Source organism: Bos grunniens, chromosome 3 (genome assembly GCF_055505025.1).
Source record: "Bos grunniens cultivar Pamir isolate PY7600 chromosome 3, Bosgru_T2T1.0, whole genome shotgun sequence".
Classification (NCBI taxonomy): Eukaryota; Metazoa; Chordata; class Mammalia; order Artiodactyla; family Bovidae; genus Bos; species Bos grunniens.
In genome coordinates, this window is record NC_141167.1 from 95,673,984 (window position 1) to 95,698,340 (window position 24,357).

The following is a 24,357-nucleotide window of genomic DNA, read 5'->3' on the forward strand; positions in this document are numbered from 1 at the left end:
AATTAAATTAATGCAGTTCCTTATAGTTTTACAAAGAAGGTGAAGAATTAATCTTTAGCTCCTCTCAGCAAAATCTAAGAACATGGGCCAAAGGAACAAAGCTCTTAAAATTTTTCATTTTTAAAATTAAGCATGATTGTTGGACTCTACTTTGTGTTATATTCAGGTTTAATAAAGATTTCTCTCATCATTCCCATTCCTTTCAGTAAAGTTGACATTTCAGAAGAAGTAAAATTGACATTTTAGGAAACTGGATAAAATTGATATTATCTCATGGCCTCTCTTAACCATGGCACAGCCTCCAAAACAAATGCCTAAGTTTTTGAAGGAAGGGACTAAGGAATTATGTTTGAACTTTTCAGTTTATTTTTCTAAGTTTTATAACATTAAGCTATTTCACCTACTAAACCTTCTTAAAATACTTGAGCAATTATATGAAAAAGAAGCCATTTTAACTAATTATCAAAATCATATTTTTCTGCTTAACCTGAGTGTTATTCTTCCTATTAACATTTTGTTGTATGAAATAGAAAATAAATTAGCAGGGTCTCTGAGTTATAACTTGTCATCCTGACCTCAACTGAGTGATTATTATGCATTTCATTTAGAGCAAGAAGAAGAAAAACAGTAATATGGGTAATGTTATGTTGAAAGGTAATTTTCAGGCCAGTCTCCTCTCTCCCACCTTGTCTCATTATAGTAGTGATTGAAATATTTGTTTAAGATTATATGTAACTTGATTGTTCATTCCTAAACTTAATTATTGTAATTAAGTCTTTCAGTTCAGGATAGTTATTGCTTTGTAGAATATCATCTTACCAAGGTTTTGTGCCAGAAGGATGTAGTAAATCTGAATACTAACACTTTGCCTCTAAAATTTGGAATATCTACTCTTTCTTATAGGCTATAGAAAAACATCTTATTAGGAAGTCTCGTGGAGGTCTTACCTTTATTGGAGAATGGAAGAATGGGCACTTGGAAAAGAAGATGGGGCATTTGGCCTGCTTTGCTGGGGGAATGTTTGTACTAGGAGCAGATGGTTCCAGAATGGATAAAGCTGGACATTATTTAGAGCTAGGAGCGGAAATTGCACGTACATGTCATGAGTCCTATGACAGAACTGGTAAGAATATTAATAATGCTAATTGTTTAGTTTAAACTAATCTTAAGATAATATGTCCAGGAATTAGAAGGAAAATAAATAGGCATTTTTCACTTCAAAATAATTTATTCTAACATAGTAAATTATTTTTTTTAAACTTGAATTTTAATTCTAAATACGTGTTCCTGAATCTTTTTTTAAATTATTATTCTGAATTCTGTTTTTTTAAATAAAGATTTTGAATAAGTTGTTTTAAAGACAATAGGTAGGGCTTAATGCATGGGATAACATTATTTTAATATAGAAGAATTAGTTTATTTCCATTTCTATAAATAATGAGTTGCTTAAAAGAATATAGAATTGATTTAGGTTACATGCCTTGCCTATCTTGTGAAAATAGGAATAGCCAAAAGATATTAGTTAAATTGAATGTATAATTGATATCTAGATAACTGGTAGTTTGTCTGTTAGTTCACAATAATTTTTAAGTTGTTTGTGCCTTTAAAAAGAAGCTTTCATGTTGCTTTAGGGAAATAGGTGATATTTCTGGACTTCAGTGTCCTCACCTAAAAACAGTGAGATGATTCTCAGTTTTACAGGTGACAAAAGTTGGTTCCTGAGGGTGAAAAATATTGTTTGTGCCTCCACGCACACACACATACACATTCATGCATTTAGTCATAGATAAACAGTATATATGTATTTGTTAAATATAGAATTTCATGGAAGGAGAAGGCAATTAGATTTAAATAAAAGCCTGAAGAATAGCCTTAAGAAACACTGAGCAAGGTCTTCCAAGTTTTTCCTCTGGCTTTAAAAATGTATGTTTCTATATGAAATAATGGATAATGGGCTCCCTAAAAAACTGAAAGCTAGGAATTTCTGTTGTGATTTCAGAAATTGAAATGTTGCTTTAGTTAAATAACTAAATTTGTGTTTCAGGGTTAATATATCATCAGGTACTATGAAACTGATATGATTGGTTTAAAATTTATCCTAGTTTATGAATGTCATATTTTTATATAATAAGTAATTGAACTTACTATGAAATTGACCTTTCAGTTTATCTCAGTAACTAAAGCGAAGATTCCATTTCTTGACAAAATATAACTAAGTCAAAAGGACATTGAGGCACATATCATTTTGTGGTGATTTAACTTAGTACATAATGCATCTGAAGTCAGTGACCTGAGTTACAAATGGAAGTTAAGGTATATTGTAGAATATCAAATACATACTTAAAATATAGCTGAAATTAGTATGACCTCAAGGAACAGAATGGATATTAAGTGTTTGTACTAGGACCCATGATAATAATACTTGTTATGCAGATTTTGACCACAAATCAACTACTGGATCTAAAATAGTAGGATTTCATGCAACACATTAAAATATGGTCTATTATGGTTATTATAATTAATCATTCATTCCATTAAACATGAAGCACATATTTTGTGCCAAGCATTATGCTGGATTCTTATGGGTTAAAGTGTGAACAGATGTCTTCCTTGCCTTTGAAAAATTCATAGAATACCAGAGTTATGAAAGGATTCCTCATATTACTGTACAGTTCTGACTTTCGCATTTCATAGTGATATTGCCAATGCTGATTTGAAACACTGATACTATGAAAAGAACGTGTGAACTAGGTTGAAAAGTCCCATGTTCCACTATTTATTATCTATGAGTCTTAGGCAAATCATTTAACCTTCCTAAGCCTCAGTTGCTCCATCTGCAAAATACTGGGATAATAATATCCAACCTGTCTTCTACAGAATGTTTTCGAGTTTAAATAAAATTTTTAAAAATGCAGTTTATGGTTGTTGTTATGCTTGTTCTGATGTCGTTTTCATATTGCCAGTCAATGAACCTGTGGCTCTTTCCCATGGTATGCCCCAAAAGATTACTATTTGATTTGTATCCTGTATTTTCAACTCTTTCACTGTTTTTACTTATCTTTAATCTCCAGCTTAGATCTTTTAATTAAAACATACAGTCCTAGTTATGCTTACTTCCCGCTAGGTTATTACATCTTCTGCTGTATTTTCTTATAGCTGTGCTGTAATTTTTGGCTAAGTTGTTTAAAAATATATCCACTTCTTAGTAGTTATTTGGGTTAATTTCATGCAGTAATCACTGCCTTGGGATTTCACTTCAGTTTATTGGAATTAGAATTAACATTATTTCAAAATCTGTTATTATTCATATATTCCACTTACTGATAAACATGGCCTACTGCTTAATATTTAGCTAGGTTTGTAGGAAACACTGCTGAATCTTCATGAAACAGAGCAGTAATTTGGTGTTGTGTGCTAGATTGCTTCAGTTGTGTCTGACTCTTTGTGAACCTGTGGACTGTAGTCCACTAGGCTCCTCTGTCCTTGTGAATTCTCCAGGCAAAAATACCGGAGTGGGTTGCCATGCCCTCCTCCAGGAGATCTTCCCAACCCAGGGATCGAACCCATGTCCCGTGTGTCTCCTGCATTGGCCAGTGGGTTCTTTACCACTAGTGCCACCTGGGAAGACATTATATCCTCATGGGAAGCTAGATTGATACATTGTTTTAGTTTATTCATACCTCAGGTATGAAAAGTGAAAGTGTTGGTCACTCAGTCATGTCCAACTCTTTGCAACCCCATAAACTATAAGCCTTCTGGTTCCACTGTCCATAGAATTCTCCAGGCAAGAATCCTGGAGTGAGTTGCCATTTCCTTCTCCAGAGAATCTTCCTGACCCAGGGATTGAACTCGGGTTTCCTGCATTGCAGGCAGATTCTTTACCATCTGAACCACCAGGGAAGCCCATATTCTGAGGTATAATGCAAAATAAATGCCAAACCAGATCTTAAGACTTCCAGAATATAGTACTTTCTCTATCTGGGTTTCTAGATTAAAAAGACAGACAAACTGCTGAACATTATTAAAATAATGACTATTATATAACTTAATTTACTTCACATTGAAATTGGATAAAGCCTTCCTCAGACTATGTGCTGTCACATCTGGGGGGAAATTTAATCTGTTTAGACAAAACATCCATTGAACATGGAGAAATGGACATATTTTAAGAGTTTTTACAGCTATTGTTTGCTTAAATTGATAGGAAAGGATACAGGAAAATAGTTTAAATTCTTCTCTTGCTATTAGACCATTGACACTGTAGTCAGATTGCATGTCCAAGAATATTCTTCGTGCTTTTTCAGTTCAGTCAGTCAGTCGTGTCCGACTCTTTGCGACCCCATGGACTGCAGCACGCCAGACTTCCCTGTCCATCACCAGCTCCTGGAGTTTACTCACACTGAAGTCCGTTGAGTCAGTGATGCCATCCAACCATCTCATCCTCTGTCATGTGCTTTTTAGATTTTGTTAAATATCTTTTGTTGACTTAAGTGTAATTATTTTTCCATCTGTACAGATTCTACCAGCCCTGAAAGATGCGTATGAATTTTATTTCCCATGACTTTACAAACCTGTGCCTGCTTTAAAATTATCTCTTACTGTCTTACAACTGACTTTTTATTTCAATTGATATTTTACTTTCATTTTTAAAATTTGTGCGTGTCTCTTTCCTTCACCTTCATTATATGATTTTTGCATCCTCTAGATTCTTTTTACTCAAGTACTAAATTATTTATGATTTTGACTCAATTTTTACTTGTTGGATTAGTTATTTTCCTTTTAGAAATGATGCATCGATTGTAAGTGAGAAATTTTAGGTAAGGAATAGAAATTAAGTAGAGGTAGAATGTTTTGAAATTATTTTTTACAACATTGCTTAAGCAAAAGAGCACCTGAGAATTAATGCCCTCAGAAACGTCAAAACAATGATTTGGCAAAAATAATGGCTATGGTATGTGTATTAGATTTGCATGTTTTTACTCACCAACTCCTCATGAATGAAGTTATAAATGATTAATCAGTGAAATAAAAATTTTACTAAGAAGTCTAAAATATTAGTTCCACACAGCCAATGTCTACTTTAACTCAAGTGATATTATTATGATTATGGGATTATTATCTAATTTAAAGTTAGCCTTAAAAGGTTAACATTTGAAAACTCCATACAATCACTTAACACTCCTGGTCTTTGAGAAAAGGAAAACATGAAACCCAGAGTAAGTGACTTTTCTTCCTATTTATTGGATTACTCTCATTTTGGTGCCTATGATGTTTGTTTGACTTTTCTTATTTTAAAAACATTTTTAAATGACAAACAATATTTGATTGTATGCCAGATCTTGTCAGTAAGCTGAGTAGAAGTTTTCTTACAATATATTGATAATTTCTTGGTTAGTCCTTACCTCACATCCCATTGAGGAGGTGGTCAGAACTATATGAGCACACATAAAGTTTTGCATGCAATTTCAGAGGCTTCTTAGACACAACATTATCTCCCTCTTTGAAAGCCTACCATAGAGTTATGTCCTCAGGTTAAAAACGCCTGCTTCGGTTCTACTTTAGTTCTCCAAGACTTAGCAATAATAGCTTGGTTTTCAGCTCTCTTCTGGATCATGGTTTGCTTTTAATAGAGCTACCATCACTACAGTGTTTTTTGGTTTTGTGTTTTTTCTCCAGTGTGGGCAGTGGTATGAAATGCTTTATTTTAATTATGATTAAAGGAGTTTATGGTGTCACCCTTACAATGCTAAAATTTGGCCACTGCAAACGTCATGCCAACAACTATGGCATGCTTTTGTTTTGGCATGGTTCTTATGCTACCTTTTCTGAGAAAATATAAAAGTACCTAGCATTTCTTGGAAGAAGTGAGAGACCTTGAAATTATTTGGCACTGATACAAACTAGTAAAAAAGAAAGGTGACAGCTGAGAGTGGTAATTGTGTGTGACTCCAGCATCCCAGTGCAGGGTGATTTTGTATTGCCCAGGTATAGAGTGCTGGGTATGATTAGAAAGAGGTTCTTTAGAAGTCTTTCATGTAGTACTATATTCCAGCCTGAATGGAAATCATAATTTAAGGTATTTTATATAATGTTGTATATGTGTAATGGCAATATTTCTTTTAAGTTTTTTCTTTAACTGTAGTTGATTTACAGTATTGTTAGTTTCAGGTATTTATTCAGACTGATAAATGGGCAATTTACTGATGAAATTCTTAGTGGTTGGCGATTTGAACCTCTTCCTAGCTGTATATACAGAGGTTATAGAAGAGAGATGATTTTTAAAACTAGCTTTAAGTTTTAAAATGTATTGCTTCTTAACGTACTATGGTATACTTAAAAGATTATAATCTGCAACTAAATCTAACTCAAAATCTGAGCTCTGAAATGTTTTCTTACATGTATGTGTTATGTTAAAAAGACTTAAATTGTCTTGACTTTTAAAAAAATAATTTTGCACAATACAGTTATTTATCTGTTTTATTTGATTTTGGACCAAAACAGGAATGTAATGTGCTTATGTCTAGCCTTAAATTTGTTTCTAAAGAATTACTAGACTCTTGTCACTTTAGTTAGATGTAGCAGTATGTTGATATACATTATGAAAAATATTTCATGTCAGAATAATAGAAATATTTATAAGAAAATGTGGAGCTTTTAAAGTCACTGATTTTGCAAAACAGCAGCAATAAAACAGCTATAAAATTACTTTATACTGTATTCTTTCAAGGGAGGAAAAATTTCTGGCAAACCCAACAAAAATGGTTTACTGTGCTCATTTATTTCTTTTGTCATGTTACAGCATTAAAGCTTGGTCCTGAATCATTCAAGTTTGATGGTGCAGTAGAAGCTGTGGCAGTCCGGCAGGCTGAAAAGTATTACATCCTCCGTCCAGAAGTCATTGAAACCTATTGGTACCTCTGGCGATTCACTCACGATCCAAGATACCGGGAGTGGGGCTGGGAAGCAGCCCTGGTAAATAAGCCAGTATTTCATTTTATGTGCAAGACTGTTAAATCAGTGCCATGTGTCCTCATCCATGTTACTTCATGTTTAGAATCATTTAAATGGCAGTTTTTCACTATGATTATAAAATTTCTATACTTGACTATTAATGCTTAACCTCTAGAGTAAACTAAAATCATTGTAAAATTGCCCAGATTCACAGCCTAGGTAAATTAACCCCCATTCACTTCAGTTTGTGTTCAGAGTAATTCTTTAGTGGCATCACAAGAAGGATTATTGAATTGTTAAAATTTTTCTACACTGAAAGATAATGCCAACACACACACACATACTCTGTCTCTCCATATATGTGTGTGTGTGTTGTGTGCATGCTCAGGCATGTCTGACTGCAACCCCATGGGCTGTAGCCCCCTAGGCTCCTCTGTCCATGGGATTTTCCAGGCAAGAATACTGGAATGGGTTGCCATTTCCTATTTCAGAGGATCTTCCTGACCTAGGGATCAGACCCACCACCTCTCTTGTATCTCCTGCATTGCCATGCAGATTCTCTACCACTGTGCCACCTGGGTGTGTGTATTCACATACATATATTTGAAAAGAGGAATTTTTAATGGTTAGTAAGTAAAGAAAGCAAATGGTTTACTTGTAAAACGCTAACCTTTCAGAGAATTCCATTGTCATCAGTACCTGGGAGAAAGAAAAGTCAATAAGATTGTTCATGAAAGTATAGCTTATCACTGGAAGTGAGGAGGTGTTTTATTCTCTGAGACATACTAATTATGATAAATAGTACTAATTACAATGGATAGTCATATTCAAATTATTTACCTTAAACTTGGAGTCTAGATAGAACCAAAGACATTCTAGGTGAGATAAATAGTGTTAATAAATTGTGCAGACAAGAATGTGTAAGATGTATTTTAGATCAGAATGTAGCCCAATTTATGTAAAAAGAAGGTTTCACGGGTCAACTAGACAAAAGTTTGGTGCCATTATGTAGATAGTCTTGCATGTTAGGTCAAGGCATGAATACTTTACTCAGTGTTTCAGATGTCATACACACACACTTTTCTCATGTACTATGCAAGTGTTTCTCATTTGCAAAGTAGGGGTAGAAGGTCCTTTGCCTAGCTCACAATCTCTCTGATCTTCTTTTTCTTCTCCATCTCTTACCCACTAAAACTCCTTAACTTTAAGAGTCCATCCTGGGACTACTAAAGGTTTTTGAAAGGGGAAGGAACTGTTGAAGACTTTTTAGTGGGGACTAACACAACAAAAGGATCTGATTGTAATCTGCAAGTTGGTGGGTTTTGGAGACCACTGCAATAATGTAGAAATGATGTGATAAAGACTTGAACTAAGGTGAGGACACTTATGTGTCATTTGCCATTCAGACATAGATGTTCTTTATGGAGTTTAAGAGACTATTAATAGAAGCAAGGTGATTACAAATACAGAGCAGGAACAGGCAAAGCATTTATTGTTGCTGCTTTTCTCTGCCTGGGTCCAAAATTGGAACACAGCTGCTAGGGGAACTTTGTGCAGGAGTGTCCTGCCACAGTTGAGAAAGAGACACAGTGTTGGCACAGTGGTTTGAGAACAGGACACACACACACACTTCTGTTGTGTAGTAACGGCTTACTAATGCTGAGGTAAACCAATATATAGGAGAAGTGAGTGTTAGTCGCTCAGTTGTGTCCGACTCTTTGCGACCCCATGGACTGTAGCCCGCCAGGCTCCTCTGTCCATGGGATTCTCCAGGCAAGAATACTGGAGTAGATTGTCATTCCGTTCTCCAGTATAAGGGAAAGAGGTAAGGTAATCCTGCAATGAATATGACTTGAATGTCCCCTAACATTTATTGCTTCTTATTTAGAGGAATTATGTAAAAATGAATAGTGTAAGTGTTAATTAGCTCTTCTTCAGAAAGGAGGAAGACCATATAAGTAAGAAAAGTAGCAAGGCTAGAAGCAGTAAGCCACAGCATAATGATGAGTTAAATAACCATACCTTCATTCAATTTCTCTGGGTTTGGTGGAGTAGAGAAAGAAAAGAATCATATGTGCTTTCAACTCTTTCTGTATGGCTTAATTGCAAAGAGTAATACATCTACAAAAGCAGAATGTTTGATAGTTTTGAATTAACAGGGTTTTGAATAGATTCTGTTTAATTCAGAATATTTTATTCAGACATGTTCAAAGATGAAGAAAGATAAATTAAGAATATGAACTCCCCTTTGGGCAGTAGAACATAGTAGTTAATAATAATGTGGAGCAAATTACTCTTTGCCTCAGTTTTCCCATCTGAATAGTAAAGCTATTAAGATAGCCTCACAGGGTTGTTAGAAATATAATTGTTAATAGATTTAAAGCTCTTAAGCCTTCAGCATATAGTAAATTCTTAATGATTGTTAGCTCTCAATATTTGTGATTATTATTGTAATAGGTGTGAGGGTGGGCTCTTCCTGCCAGTTTATACCAACTATAATGCTTAGTTCATAGGATTATAATACACTGGCATATAGTGTGTTTACAGTAAATATCATATTGCTGTTGCTGTGGAGAGCTCCTTCAGTAATACACTTTTTAGCATGAGTTGGATTGTTGTTTATCCTTGGAAATGATAAAATTGCTTTTAAAATTTTTAGTTCAAACTGACTTCCCTCTTGATTTGTCAGAATTAATGAAGTTTTATTGTACCAGACAGATCTCTAACTCAGTGTGAATAGACTAAATTTGACTCCTAAGTTAGGAAAATATAAAATATCTTAAAAAGATTAAAGAGTTTTGGAGAGACATTCTACATCAAACAGGATGCTTCAGTTAATTTTTCCAGTGCAAGGCTACTTCCATTTGATTAAAAAAGTCTTATTCTGAAACTGTAAAATTTTCATAGAGATTCTCTGAACTTTTGACTATGGTTCCTTAACTTGTCCTTCAAAACTTGAAATTCTATGGAACTGACTCTTGTCTGATCTCTTTCACAGGCTATTGAAAAGTATTGCCGAGTCAGTGGCGGATTTTCTGGGGTGAAGGATGTGTACTCCTCTACTCCTACGCATGATGATGTACAGCAGAGCTTCTTTCTTGCTGAAACATTAAAGTAAGTAGATGCTGTAAAATTTTTTTAAACTGTAGGCTGGTTTTGCTATGTGGTCACTATGTGATCAATTGTGACTATGTTTTATTCCAGTAAATTTTATTCCAAATATATAGTGAAGTCTTGTATAGTTTACTCTTCAATTTTTAGTTTCATCTCGTGGAAGAATGACTTAGACTCTTTGTCAAATAAGAGTACCTTTATTTTGTCTTTAGCCCTTTACTATGCATTAACATTGTCTTCTTAACGAATTTACTATTAAAAAAGAAATGCATAAAATCAAGACCAACTTACTATGGTGTGTCTGTTTTCTCTGGTATCAGGATCTCTGAGGCAGAAATTGTTTTGCATATGTGCGCCTGTGTATCTTGCTTGTGTGCTTTTTCACCCTATCTTAAAATTCATAATTTGAGTATAATGGCAGAATTCTGGAAAGCTCTATAAGAATATATCAATACTCTTATATAGTCAAGGCTATGGAAAAAGATTTATGTACATGAATGTTTATTGAAGGTTTATAAAAAGTTACTCTTGGGTTAGTATTAGTTGGAAAGTTAAATAAGTTATTGTACATCCACAATGGATATTATAGACTCTTCACTGTATAATATTAAGTAGGCTATTAAGTGCACATATACATATATAGATGAATATCTTGATAAGTATTTCAGCAACATCAAAATGTATACTGTCATGTACCTTAATTGGTGTTATTCTTTTAGATGCTTTTCTGGTTTTGCTTTTGTTATCAGGTAAAAATAAATTAAACTGCTAATTTTCCTGCCTCAAATTCAGTTGCTGTCTTTATGCCTAGAATCAAAAGAAATTTTTTGAGCTGCAAAAAATTTAGAGATCCAACAAACACCATTCCAGTCCATTCCTCCTCTCTACATACGGACATTCCCAGTGCTACAGATCTCTTTACAACATAAAGAACAGTGTGTCATAAGGTGTTTTGTTAATCTCATTAGATGATAAAGCACATCACTGCCTTATAAGGCTAACACTGCATTGTTCAGAAGCTTTTATTATTAGAAGCACATTCATGTTTTTAATTTTTTTTTAACACCAAAACATTTTGTATTGGGGTATAGCTTATTAACAATGTTGTGATAGTTTTAGGTGAACAGCAAAAGGACTCAGCCATACATATGTATGTATCCATTCTCCCCCAAACTTACCATCCAGGCTGGCACATAACATTGAGCAGAGTTCCATGTGCTATACGATAGGTTTTTGTTGGTTATCCATTTTAAGTATAGCAATGTGTACATGACCTTCCTGAAGTCCTTAACTATTGCTCCACCCCACCCCTCACCCCCGCCCCGCCAGCAACTATGAATTTGTTTTCTAAGTCTGAGAGTCTTTTTCTGTTTTGTAAGTAAGTTCATTTGTATCATTTCTTCTTAGATCCCAGATATAAAGGATGTCATATTTCTCCTTCTCTGTCTTACTTACTTCACACAATATGACACTCTCTAGGTCCACGCATGTTGCTGCAAATGACCTTATTTCATTCTTTTTAGTGGCTGAGTAATATTTCATTGTCTATATGTACTACATCTTTATCTATTCCTCTGTCGATGGACATTGAGGTTGTTTCCATGTCTTGGCTATTGCAAACAGTGCTGCAAGAACGTTGAAGTGCATATATCTTTTTGGGCCATGTTTTTCTCTGGATGTATGCCCAGGAATGGGATTGCAGGGTCATATGTTAGTTCTGTTTTTAGTTTTTTGAGGAACCTCTGTACTGTTCTCTATAGTGGGTGTAACAATTTACATTCCCACCAACAGTGTGGGAGAGCTCCCATCTCTCTACACTCTCTCCCAGCATTTGTTGTTTGTGGATTTTTTTATGATAGCCATTCTGACTGGTGTGACACGATATCTCATTGTAGTTTTGATTTGCATTTCTCTAATAACTAGCAATGTTGGACATCTTTTCATGTGCCTCTTGGCTGTATGTCCTCTTCAGAGAAATGTCTATTCAGGTCTTCTACCCATTTTTTGAGTGGGTTTCTTGTTGTTATGCTATTAAATGTAATAAGCTGTTTGTAAATTTTGGAGACTAATCCCTTATCAGTCACATCATTTGCAAATATTTTCTCCCAGTCTGTGGGTTGTCTTTTCATTTTGTTTATTGTTTCTTTTGCTGTGCAAAGGTTTTTGAGTTTAAGTAGACCCCATTTGTTTATTTTTGCTTTAATTTCCATTATTCTGGGAGATGGATTAAAAAAGATGAAGCTTCGTCATCTCATTTAAGGAGAAGGCAATGGCACCCCACTCCAGTACTCTTGCCTGGAAAATCCCATGGATGGAGGAGCCTGGTAGGCTGCAGTCCATGGGGTCGCTAAGAGTCGGACATGACTGAGTGACTTCCCTTTCACTTTTCACTTTCATGCACTGGAGAAGGAAATGGCAACCCACTCCAGTATTCTTGCCTGGAGAATCCCAGGGACGGTGGAGCCTCCTGGGCTGCCGGTCTATGGGGTCGCAGAGTCGGACACGACTGAAGCGACTTAGCAGCAGCAGCTGTGATTTATGTTGGAGAGTGTTCTGCCTATGTTTTCCTCTAAGAGTTTTATAGTGTCTGGTCTAGCATTTAGATCTTTAATCCATTTTGAGCTTCTTTTTGTGTATGGAGTTAAGGAATAATCTAATTTCTTTTTTTTTTTTTTTTTTTTTTACATTTGGCTGTCCACTTTTCCCAGCACCATTTGTTGAAGAGACTGTCTTTCCAACATTGTATCATCTTGCCTCCTTTGTCATAGATTAATTGACTGTAGGTGCATGGCCTTATTTCTGGATTTTCTATCCTATTGATCTATGTTTCTGTTTTTAATGTGGTACCTTACTGTTTTGATGAGTGTAGTTTGTAGTATAGTCTGAAGTCAGGGAACCTGATTCCTCCAGCTCCATTTTTCTTTTTCAATATTGCTTTGACTCTTCAGGGTCTTTCATGTCTCATTACAAATTTTGAGATTTTGTTGTTGTTGTTGTTGTTCTAGTTCTGTGAAAAAAGCCACTGGTAATTTAATAAGGGTTGCGTTGGCTCTTAGATTGCCTTGGGTAGTATAGTCATTTTGACAATATTGATTCTTCCAATATACAAACATGGTATACCTTTCGATCTGTTTATATCTTCTTTGATTTCTTTTATCAGCATCTTATGGTTTTCAGAGTACAGATCTTTTGTCTCCTTAGGTAGGTTTATTCCTAGATATTTTATTCTTTGTGATGCAAAGAATGGTGTTAAATGGAATTGCTTCTTGAATTTCTCTCTCTAATGTTGCACTGTTAATGTATAGAAATGCAACAGATTTTTATGTATCAATTTTGTAACCTGGAACTTTACCAGATTCATTGCTGAGCTCTGATAATTCATTCCAGAGCTCTGAGCTCTGATGGTAGTTTTCTGATAACATCCTTTGGATCTTCTGTGTATAGTATCATATCATCTGCAAACAGTGACAGTTTAACTTTTCCAATTTGAATTCTCTTTACTAGAAGCATGTTTCTTATATTGAGTTAAAAATCTGCTTCACTGTGAGTTCTATTCTATGTTCCATGCTTTATCCTTTGGAAATATGGAGTCTTCTACATGGATGTTAACTAACAATATTTGTATATATTAGGCTAAAGATGACAAGTTTCTGAATTATTTGTTTCTGATACCATTCTGGTTGGTTTCTCTGGAGAATGATTCCATGGTTTCCTAGACTGAACACTGTATCAGATGTGATTAAACCAGTGCAGAGTACCAGTCACTAAGTTGCTCATTATACCTTCATTAGTGAAAGATACTATTATATTCTTTCTTAAAAAAACATTTATTTATTTAAACTTTTTATTTTGTATTGGAGTATAGCTGATTGACAACGTTCTGACAATTCAGGTGGACAGCAAAGGGACTCAGCCATACTTATACATGAAGATAGTATTGTATTCTGTTTTATGGTGGCCGTGGTAATATATCTTGAAATTTTACTATAGGTCTTTTTCCTTTTAAATATGAACTAAGATAATTATTTTCTCTCTTATATTGGTATGATTAGCTTTTCTGAAATTTAATTACCTTTTCCCTTCATTCATCATTAAGTTTTATTTTGGTAGATTTAACATATTCTAATTTATTGAAAATTTTTTGAACCCTTGAGTTTTTCTTTTAATGTATTATCTATTCCAGCTTTGTATCATGCACAGATTTAATAGGTATGTCTTTTCTGTATATACACAAGTTAACCAAACATTAAAGACATCTAACCATGTATTCTTAACCAGTTCATATTTATCTGTTTTTTCCCAACTCTTTTTCTTAATAGTTGTGTGACTTTGGACAAATTACTTCATCTCTCTACCTCAGTTTCATCATCTGTAAAAGAGGAATTAATAATAGTATCACCTAAAAGGGTTGTTATGAGGATTAATACAGCAAAGCCCTTAGAGTCATACCTGGCACAAAATACAGGGTAGAAGGTATAAAGTGTGCCTAGGAGCTGGGGAAAGAAAGGCAGATGTGAAGCAAAGGAGAATGAGGACAAGCTGGAGAAGTCACAAGGACAAGCGATCCCACATCTGTCTCACTTCCTCCAGTGTTCATAAGCAAGTGAGTTGCAGAAGTACTTGGCACCTTCTGCCATGGGGCTATACAAGCCTGTCTTAGAAATTGGAGAAATTGATGAGGTGCTCCAGTAGGAACTGCAGAAAATGCAGGTCTGGCAGCTGCCCCACACCTCCAAGGTGAGCCAGTTAATCCCTGACAATATGCATAACTCTTAACAGCACGTGGCAACCCTGCACTGCCCCTGAGAGCATAATGGCTCATGCTTTTTCTTCCTCCGCATCATATATATGTTTTTTGTAGCAAACCCTAACTCAGAATTGTACAGAGAAAGTAATTCTGACAAATATAGTTCCAGCTTAGCTATGCTGACAAAGTATGATCACCATAGGAGACAAATCTTGCAGATAATGAAAAATACAACCTACTTCATATCATATAGTATACAATATTTGTATATAAAATAGATCATTTTAAAAGTGCATTATAAAGCTATGCTAATTAAAAAGGTTTAGAAATGATGTAAGAATAAATTAAACAGTGGAACAGGATAGATTTCAAAAATAAGTCCACTTACATGTGGAAATGTCATCTTTGAAAAAAGGCAGTTCAGATCATTGAGGAAAAGTTAAATAATTTAATAAATGAAGTTAGAAAAATTATCCAAAAAAAAACAAAACTGGATTCCTGTAAATACTAAAACTGAAATTATATAGAACATAGCTTTAAATATTAAAAATGAAGTAAAATTCTAAAACAAATCAAAGTTTTTTTTTACTCCCCAGCTGTTGGGATGAAGATGGCATGACACACAACCCAGAAACCATAGAAGAAAAGATTTAAATTTTTAATTGCAGAAAAATAAACATCTGCAAGGGTGGGGGTGGGGTGGGGAAGAACATCAGACAAAGTAAAGTATCAATTGTCTTTTACAGTGTAAATATATTTGCAGTACTTTTGCTTGTCAATGGGTAAATTTTCTTGTAAGGAAAAACTTAAGGCAGTTTACTGGAAAACAGATGGGAAATACCATAAATACATGAAAAATATATATTTGACCCACTCATAAAGAAATGAAATAAAATGAATAATCAAATACCATGTTTCACTTTCAGTTACTTAAGATTTAAGAAGTTCGCATTCTGGTGTTAATAAGAACATATGGATCTAGTCACTTACAAGCACTGGAAGTGACCATGTACATTGTTTGTTGTGGGTGGGGAAATCTTTTTACAAAGAACGTGTTGAAATATTAAGAGCACATTATTTTTGCCTCAGTAATCCTACTTCTAGACATTATCCTACACGTATACTTCCACAAGTGAGAAAGATGGACGAAAAAGTTTGTTTTGTATTTCTGTGTTTTTTATATTCTTTGCTGTTTTACTGAATAATTGAGTTCTGCATGTACCTTTTAGTCACATCTCCTACTACACCACTTTCCCCCTGCATTTATTTGATCCATACCTGCCTACTATATGTTTTCTGTTTCATACTATTTAATTCATTTTGCTATATCTGCATACAGTTTTTATGCTTTAGAGATATCTGTATTAAAAACAATTAATATTAGCCTTGATTTCTTAGGACCTACACAAGGCAGAGGAAATAGATGTTTATCTAATTTTAATGTGACAGGTGCTATACTATTCATTCTGTATATTTCAACAAACATTTGTTGAGTGTGTGTGTCTTTACTCTTGCTTTCACTTGTGCATGAAATTTATCATTTATTTTTTATATCCCTTAGAAAATCCTATTACTTTTTCAAGGTCTAGCTCAAATATCACTGTCTCTGGGAGTCCTCTCCAAAACTAAGACAGGATTAGGCCATCTTTAGGTATACCTACAGTACTTCCTTTGTTTTGATAGTCTGCAAATATTAATACCATCACTGCTTCATGTTTGGGATAGAGTATACATACACTCAACAAATGTTTGTTAAACTGTACAGAATGAAGAGCATAGCACTTGTCACATTAAAATTAGTCAGATAAACATCTGTTTCCTTTGTCTTGTGTAGCTCCTCAGTAATCAAGGCTAGTATGATTGTTTTTAATACAGATATTTTTAAAGTATAAAAATAGTCTGTTGTTGTGTAGTCACCAAGTCATGTCTGACTCTTTGTGAGCCCATGGACTGAAGCACACCAGGCTTCCCTGTCCCTAACCATCTCCTGGAGTCTGCTCAAACTCATGTCCATCAATCAGTAATACCATCAAACCATCTTATCCTCTGTCGCCCCCTTCCCCTCCTACCCCCAGTCTTTCCCAGAATCAGGGTCTTTTCCAGTGAGTTGACTCTTCGCATCAGCTGGCCGAAGTATATCGGAGCTTCAGCTTTAGCATCAATCCTTCCAATGAATATTCAGGGTTGATTTCTTTTAGGATTGACTGGTTTGATCTCCTCACTGTCCAAGGGATTCTCAAGCATCTTCTCCAGGACCAAGGTCGAAAGCATCACTTTTTTGGTGCTCAGCCTTCTTTATGGTCCTTCTTTCACATCTCTACATGACTACTGGAAAAACCATAGCTGAGTTGACAGACCTTTGTTGACAAAATGATGTCTCTGCTTTTTAATATGCTGTCTAGGTTTATCATAGCTTTTCTTCCAAGGAGCAGGTGTCTTACTTTCATGGCTACAGTCACTGTCCACAGTGATTTTGGAGCCCAAGAAAATAAAATCTTTCTCTGTTTCCACATTTTCCCCATCTATTTGCTTGAAGTTATGGGACCAGATGTCATGATCTTAGTTTTTTGAATGTTGATATTTTTAAAGTAGAAAAATAGTCTGTGGATATGGCAAAATGAATTAAGTAGTATGGAACAGAAAAAATGAAAAATAAAAGTTTTTCTGTATGCCACATCTATTTTCACTTCCCAAAGATAATTATAGTTGATCCTAGAATAACTTAGGTTCAGCTGTGCAGATCCACTTATATATAGGTTATTTTTAATAAATATATTGGAAAGTTTTTTTGAGTTTTGTGGCAATTTGAAAAAACTTGCAAATGAACCGTGTGACCTAGGAGTATTGAAAAAATTAAGGAAAAAAATCAGGTACATCATGAATTCATAAAATATATGTACATACTAGTCTATTTTATCATAGACTACCATGAAATATATACAGATCTATTATTAAAATTAAAATTTCTCAAAACTCACACTAACACAGACTATATACATGGCACTATATTTGCAGTCCAATGATTTGAGTATATGCTTAAAATGAAGAGTAATGCTAATCATCTCCATAGGAGCAGTTCATCTCTCTAGTAAATTGTGTTATCAAGGAAAAAGTGGTCTCTTTTAGTTTTTAAATATTTTTCATCATATTTAGTGCAATATTGTGAACTGTAAATAACACCATGGTACCCCCACAGTGATGCTGAACATGTTCCTAAGAAGTAAAGTCATTGACATTGCAAGAAAAAATTGAATTGCTTGACATTTACTATAGATTGAGGTCTGCAGCTAGTGTTTGCTACTGCATGATAAATGAATCTGTGTAAGGATGATTATATGAAGGAAAAAGAAATTCATGGATTCATCGCTGCAGCTAGATCAGCAGACACAAAAACCTTGCACTTTTTGCAAAATACCTTTTATCTTTCCATGAAAATGCAGCTTTTTATGTGAGTGCAGGATTGCTATAAGAAAGGCATTCCTTTAGACTAGTATAATTTGAGAAAAAATCATTATAAGACAAAGCAAAAGGAAGGTGAAGGATCTGAAGCTGGAGGATTTAATGCCAATAAAGGATGGTTTGCTAAATTTTGGAAAGAGATTTGGCTTTAAAAAATGTCACGATAACAAGAGAAGCAGCTTCTGCCGACCAAGAGGCAGCAGATGAGTTCCCAGACACCACTGAGAAAATTGTTGAGGATAAAGAGTATCTGGCTAAACAGGTTTTTAATGCAGACAAAAGAGCCCTATTCTAGGGGGAAAAATGCCACAGAGGTCATTTATTAGTAAAGAAGAGAAGCAAGCACCAGGATTTAAGGCAGGAAGAGATAGCTCTACTGTTAACTGCCAACTCTGCTATTTTGTGCAAATGCAGTTGGGTTGATCAGAACTGCCTTTATATTCAAAGCTGCTAATAACCCTTGAGCCTTGAAGGAAAAAGAAAAACACCATCTTTTGGTTGCACAATAAGAAGGCCTGGAGGAGAACCCTTTTCTGAATTTGTTCCATCCTTGCTTTGTCCCTGAAGTCAGAAAGTACCTTGCCAGTAAGAGATTGCTTTTTAGAATTCTTTCATTATTGGTCAATGACCCTGGCCATCTAGAACTCCAGAGTTCACCACCAAAGGCATCAAAGTGGTCTACTTGCCTCCACACACAACATCTCTAAGTCAGCCTCTAGATCAGGGGTCATACAGATGTTTTAGGCTCTTTACACAGGGTACTTACATAAAAGACTTAATACTGTGGACGAGAACCCCAGTAGAGACAACAGGAATGGAAGGATTACAGCCTTGAAGATGCTGTCATTGTTAAAGAAAAAGCCATGAAAGCCATCAAGCCTAAAACAGTAAATCTTTACTGGAGAAAACTGTCCAGATGTTATGCATGACTTCACAGGATCTACAACAGAGCCAATCAAAGAAATCATGAGAGAAATTGTGGATATGGGGGAAAAAAAATAAAAAAAACGGAGGTGAAGGGTTTCAAGATATGGATCTTTCAGAAATTCAAGAGCTATTAGACACCACACCAGAAGAATTAACAGAAGATGAGCCCTTCCAAACCAGTGGCAGATGATGTGGAAGAAGCAGGTCCAGGAAGCAAATTGACCCTAGACTACCTGGTAGGAGGGTTCTGATTATTTAAGACAGCTTTCGAATTCTTTTACAACATGGACCTTCTATGATATGAGTAATTGGTACCACATAGAAACATTTTTAGAAAAATGCAAAAGCAAAAAAGTCAGAATTTAAGCTGTATTTCCGTAAAGCTATACTGAGTACCTGCCTCCTTTCCACTTCTGAGACATCAAGACCAACCCCTCCTCTTCTCTTCATCCTCAGCCTACTCAACATGAGGATGATGAGGACGGAGACCTTTGTGATGATCCACTTCCACTTAATGAATAGATCATCATGCTGTATAGTTACTAAACTTACCTGTTGTGCATGTGCTTGTCTCTGTGTGAAAATCTAATAACCATACAGCAAGAACTGTATGGAATGAGATGCTCTTATGTCATTGTCATCATCATTTAAGTATTCTTTGTGTGGAACATTATGTGCAAGACTTGTACTACATTCCCAGCAACAGTTCACAAGGGTTTCTTTTTCTCCCCATCTTCACCAGCACTTGTTATTTCTTGCCTTTTTGGTAACAGTCATTGAAACAGGTGTGATATCTCATTGTGGTTTTGATTTGCATTTTCCTAATGATTAATAATGTCGAGCATCTTTGCATATATAGCTATTGGCCATTTCTGTGTATTTTGGGGAAAATGTCTATTCAATTCCTCTGCCTGTTTTTAATTGGGTTATTTAGTTTTTAGCTATTGAGGTGTATTTTTTATATATTTTGGATGTTAACTCCTGCCAGATACATGACTTGCAATTATCTTCTCCCATTCTGTAGGTTGCCTTTTCATTTTTTGGAGTCTTTTGCATTGCAGAAGCTTTTTAATTTGAGATAGTTAGACTTATTTTTGCCTTTGTTGCTTGTGCTTTTGGTGTCATATCCAAAAAAATCATTGCCAAGACCCCTGTCAAGAAGCTGTTTCTCTGTTTTCTTCTAGGTGTCTTATAGTTTCAAATCTTAAGTAGTAGTTTTTAATTGTATCACTTTATCATTTCTAACTAATTTTTAAAGCATTCCTGATTTCCTATGTAAAATTTCAAATTGTCCCCTTATTCTCTCATTTTCTGTTACTTTAATTTTCACCATAGCATCTATGTTCTAACATAGTATAAAATTTCCCTAGGGATATAAGAATATATGCCTTAGAATATGAACCGACAAGGATGGTGTTTTTGTGTATTTTAGTTATTCTTGTATCCCCACCGTCAATGGTGAAGTCACATATACGTGTTTCAGTATTAAATATTTGTGGGATAAAGGATTGGAATCATTTGATTCCAAGAGAGCAAGAGCAGAAAAATAGCAGTTTTATAAGATCTTGCCAAAATGGGAGTGGGAAGAAGAGAATAATAGACCTGTTTTATTTCCTGCTTTAGGCTCAGTGTGTGAATTCAGTTAGTGCTAGATAATATAGCTAATAATAAGTCAAGAAACTGATAAAGCAAGAAGAAGGCAGCAAGATGTGGAAAGTGAGGGAATCAAGAAAGTTGATCTGTTTTCTGGAGAGTCACAGATTCAGATGCCAACATGAAGGAGAAAAGCAAAAACAGTGCAAACTAAGTGGTGTTAGAAGTTACAAAAATTGGTAAACCGAGGGCAGTGGTTCTTAAACTTGAGCATGCATCAGAGTCACTCGGAAAGCTTCTTAAAACACAGATCCTGGACTCCCTCGCCAAAGTTGCTGATTAGCAGGTGAGAGTGGAGTCTGAGAATCTGCATTTGTAACAAGTTACCAGGTGATGCTGATGCTGCTGTCTGGAGGATCACACTTCGGGAACCACTGACATCTGTGACTCAGGAAACCACTTATAGGAAGCAATTAGAGATCAAGGAATTACCTATCCTGATAAGGAATAGCTAGTACACCATGAGGTCAGGTGGGCAAATCATTGCTCAAGTGTTATATTTATGTAGTCCAGTCTCCTGAAGTGGTGTACTGAAGGACCACAGCATGGTCTCCACATTCTTTAATCCCTCTTAAGACTTAACCTGGGGCTTCCCAGGTGGTGCTAGTGGTAAATAACCCGCTTGCCAGTGCAGGAGACATAAGAGATACAGGTTTGATCCCTGGCTTGGGAAGATTCCCTGGAGAAGGAAATAACAACCCACTCCAGTATCCCTGCCTGGAGAATCCCATGGACAGAGAAGCGTTGCAGGCTACAATCCATAGGGTCGCAAAGGGTCGGACATGACTGAAGTGACTTAGCATGCAGGGCTTACCACAACGTCAGTGCAATCTAAGTATTAGACACTAAGGGACACACACACACAATGGATTTCACTTCACTGTTTAATATGAGTATTTTTTCAGTTTCCAAACTGTATTTTGAAATGTCCTTGCCAGTTTTCTTTTCCTGCAGTAGAGGGAGCTACAACTCAAATTGTACTTATGTAGCAATAACACATAATAAGATTATTTTTCTTTTCCATCAATCTTTTTTCTTAACTTTAAAAATCAGCTTTATTAAAGTATTCTAAGTGTACAGTTCATTGTATTTTGGCAAGTATATAAGCCTGAGTAACTACAACCACAGGTAATATGGAACATTTCTATCCTCATCTTCCAGTGAGTCCCTGAACACATATCTGGTTTGTGTCACTGTAGGTTGCTTATTCTGGAATTTCATATAATTGCAGTCATGCATTATGCACTTATTTTTGTTTGACATTCTTTTTAGCATATTTTATTTTAGACCAATCGGTGGTGTTGCATGTATCAGTATATTCCTTTCTCTCGATAAGTATTCTGTTATATGGCTGGTTAACCACATTTTATTTATTCATTCACTTACTGGTGGTCCATTAATCATATACTTTTGAAAGGAATCTAGAAAAAAAAGAAATATGTTTGACTACATATAAGCATCTTAATCTTAAGTTTTTTCTATCTAGAAATGTTTTAATTCTTCCCTTAAAACTAACTAATGTCATCTATTTTGCAACTATCAAATAATTTGCTATTAAGTAAAATTGTAAATGTTTTAATCTTGGTGCATCTTAAAGCAGAAATGACAGAGAGTTAAAATTTGTGGCAACAATCTTCTTCTCAAAACTTCAGTAAATATTGTTGACTGAAGTGTGTTCTAAGTTTGCTTTGGTTTAAAAAAAAACTCTAGCGAGACTTCTGTTTCTCCCTTCACAAGCGATTTTTTTAAATTAAATTAATTTATTTATTTATTTTTGGTTGCTCTGGGTCTTTGTTGCTCCATGTGGGCTCTCTCTAGTTGCGGTGCACAGGCTTCTCATTGCAGTGTCTTCTCTTGTTGCAGAGCATAGGCTCTAGGTACATGGGCTTCAGTAGTTAGGCCGTGTGGGCTCTAGCCACGTTCCAGCTTCAGTAGTTGCAGCACACAGGCTCAGTAGTTGTGGCTCTCAGGCCCTAGATCACACAGGCTCCAGGAGTTCTGGTGCAGGGGCTCAGTAGTTATGGTGAGCGTTAGTTGCTCCATGACATGTGGAATCTTCCCAGACCAGGAGTCGAACCCGTACCCCCTGCATTGGTAGACAGATTCCTATCCACTGTACCATCAGGAAGTCCTGTAAGCATTTTTACTGAGTATGTTTTTCTTGATACTTAGCTAAGTTGAATAATTAGATGCTTTTTCTAGGGGACTATTTTAGTAATACATGACTATTGTAATAGATTTGTGATAAGGAGATTACAGAATGTTAATGGTAATATCTAGAAAAAGAATGTATATGGTTTTCACTGTAAAATTCTTTCCAAATTTCTGTAGGTTTGAAAGTTTTATAATATTGAGGTGGGGGGAGGGAAAAGATAATAAATTGTTATCCAGAAGCCAGATATTGTTGCTGATATTGTTGTCATTTCCTGTAGTAGTTTCAGTTAATTCTTTTTATAGCTACTGTTATCTTCCTTTGCCTGTAAAGTTATTCTCCATATACATAAATGAATGTATAGTTAGCCAGCTATCAGACTATTAAAAGTGTCTTTGAAGTAGGTTCAAAGACAGTTTTGATAGTGGTTTTGTCAACAAAGCATCAAGAGTAGTATTCAAGTTTGTTATCAGAAGTGTCTTAGTAATTTATTTGTGAGAGAGGAAGAATCAATGAGATAGATTATTGGGGTGAGGATTCTTACACAGGAAAAATAGTTCAAGAGGGAAGATTGAAAAAACAAAGCCACTATTCTCTTCCATTTATCTTTTATAAACTTATCTGTAACTGTATCTTAAAGTTAGCTTTCTAACAAGAGAGAACTATTTTTCCAGCTAGATGAGAAAAGTAACTTTAAATCTCCTGTTTTCTGCTATTCTCTCCTCACTTAACCCTTGAAAGCTGATTTATAAACTAAGTCAAGTCAAAAAGTATTTATTAAGTAGCTGCGCTCCTCCCAGAATTGTGCTATTTGAGAATTAAATATATGAAACATACACTATACCCACGAGCTTACAATCTGGTTAAGAAATCTCTTACTTCTGGTCATGGGCAAACTCAGTAAAAGTATAAAATGTGTGTGTGTCCGTGTGCACGTATAGTGCTCAAGAGAATATAAATGTTTTGGAAATTCAGAGAAAGGAACTTTAGTGTGAGCTGGAGTAGTCATGACAAAAGATTGAAATGATGCTAAGTAATGCATAAGGTATTAATAAGTGAGGTAAAGCAGAAAGTCATTTCACGGATCCAGCTTGAGAAAATAAATGCTACCTTTCTTTAGAAATACAGGAAGAATACTAGCCTGACTAAAGAATATTCACTAGAAGTAATGGAGTTAAGATTCTAGAATCAAAATTAGGGAGGCAAGAATATGGATGAATGCTGAGCACATTATGTAAACTGAAATAAACCAGTCACAAAAAGACAAATAATGTTACGATTCCACTTACCTGAAATATCCGTAATAAGATTCATAGAAAAAGAAAGTAGAAGATGGAGCTTCTTCCAGGAGGTG

General features: G+C 35.2%; 1 protein-coding gene across 5 annotated transcripts in view; it reads left to right on the plus strand.

Moving 5' to 3' along the window:
- Positions 1-24,357, plus strand: part of MAN1A2 (mannosidase alpha class 1A member 2) — a 150,494-nt gene that overhangs the window by 110,142 nt on the left and 15,995 nt on the right. For all 5 annotated transcript variants that reach the window (XR_015160800.1, XM_086392093.1, XM_086392095.1 and 2 more), the window contains 3 exons: positions 904-1,123; positions 6,800-6,972; positions 9,950-10,065. Coding sequence is in view for 4 of the 5 variants with exons in the window: in XM_086392093.1 (XP_086248219.1) it covers positions 904-1,123; positions 6,800-6,972; positions 9,950-10,065 (509 nt within the window). In the remaining variant the exon portion in view is untranslated. The remainder of the gene's footprint in view (positions 1-903; positions 1,124-6,799; positions 6,973-9,949; positions 10,066-24,357) is intronic.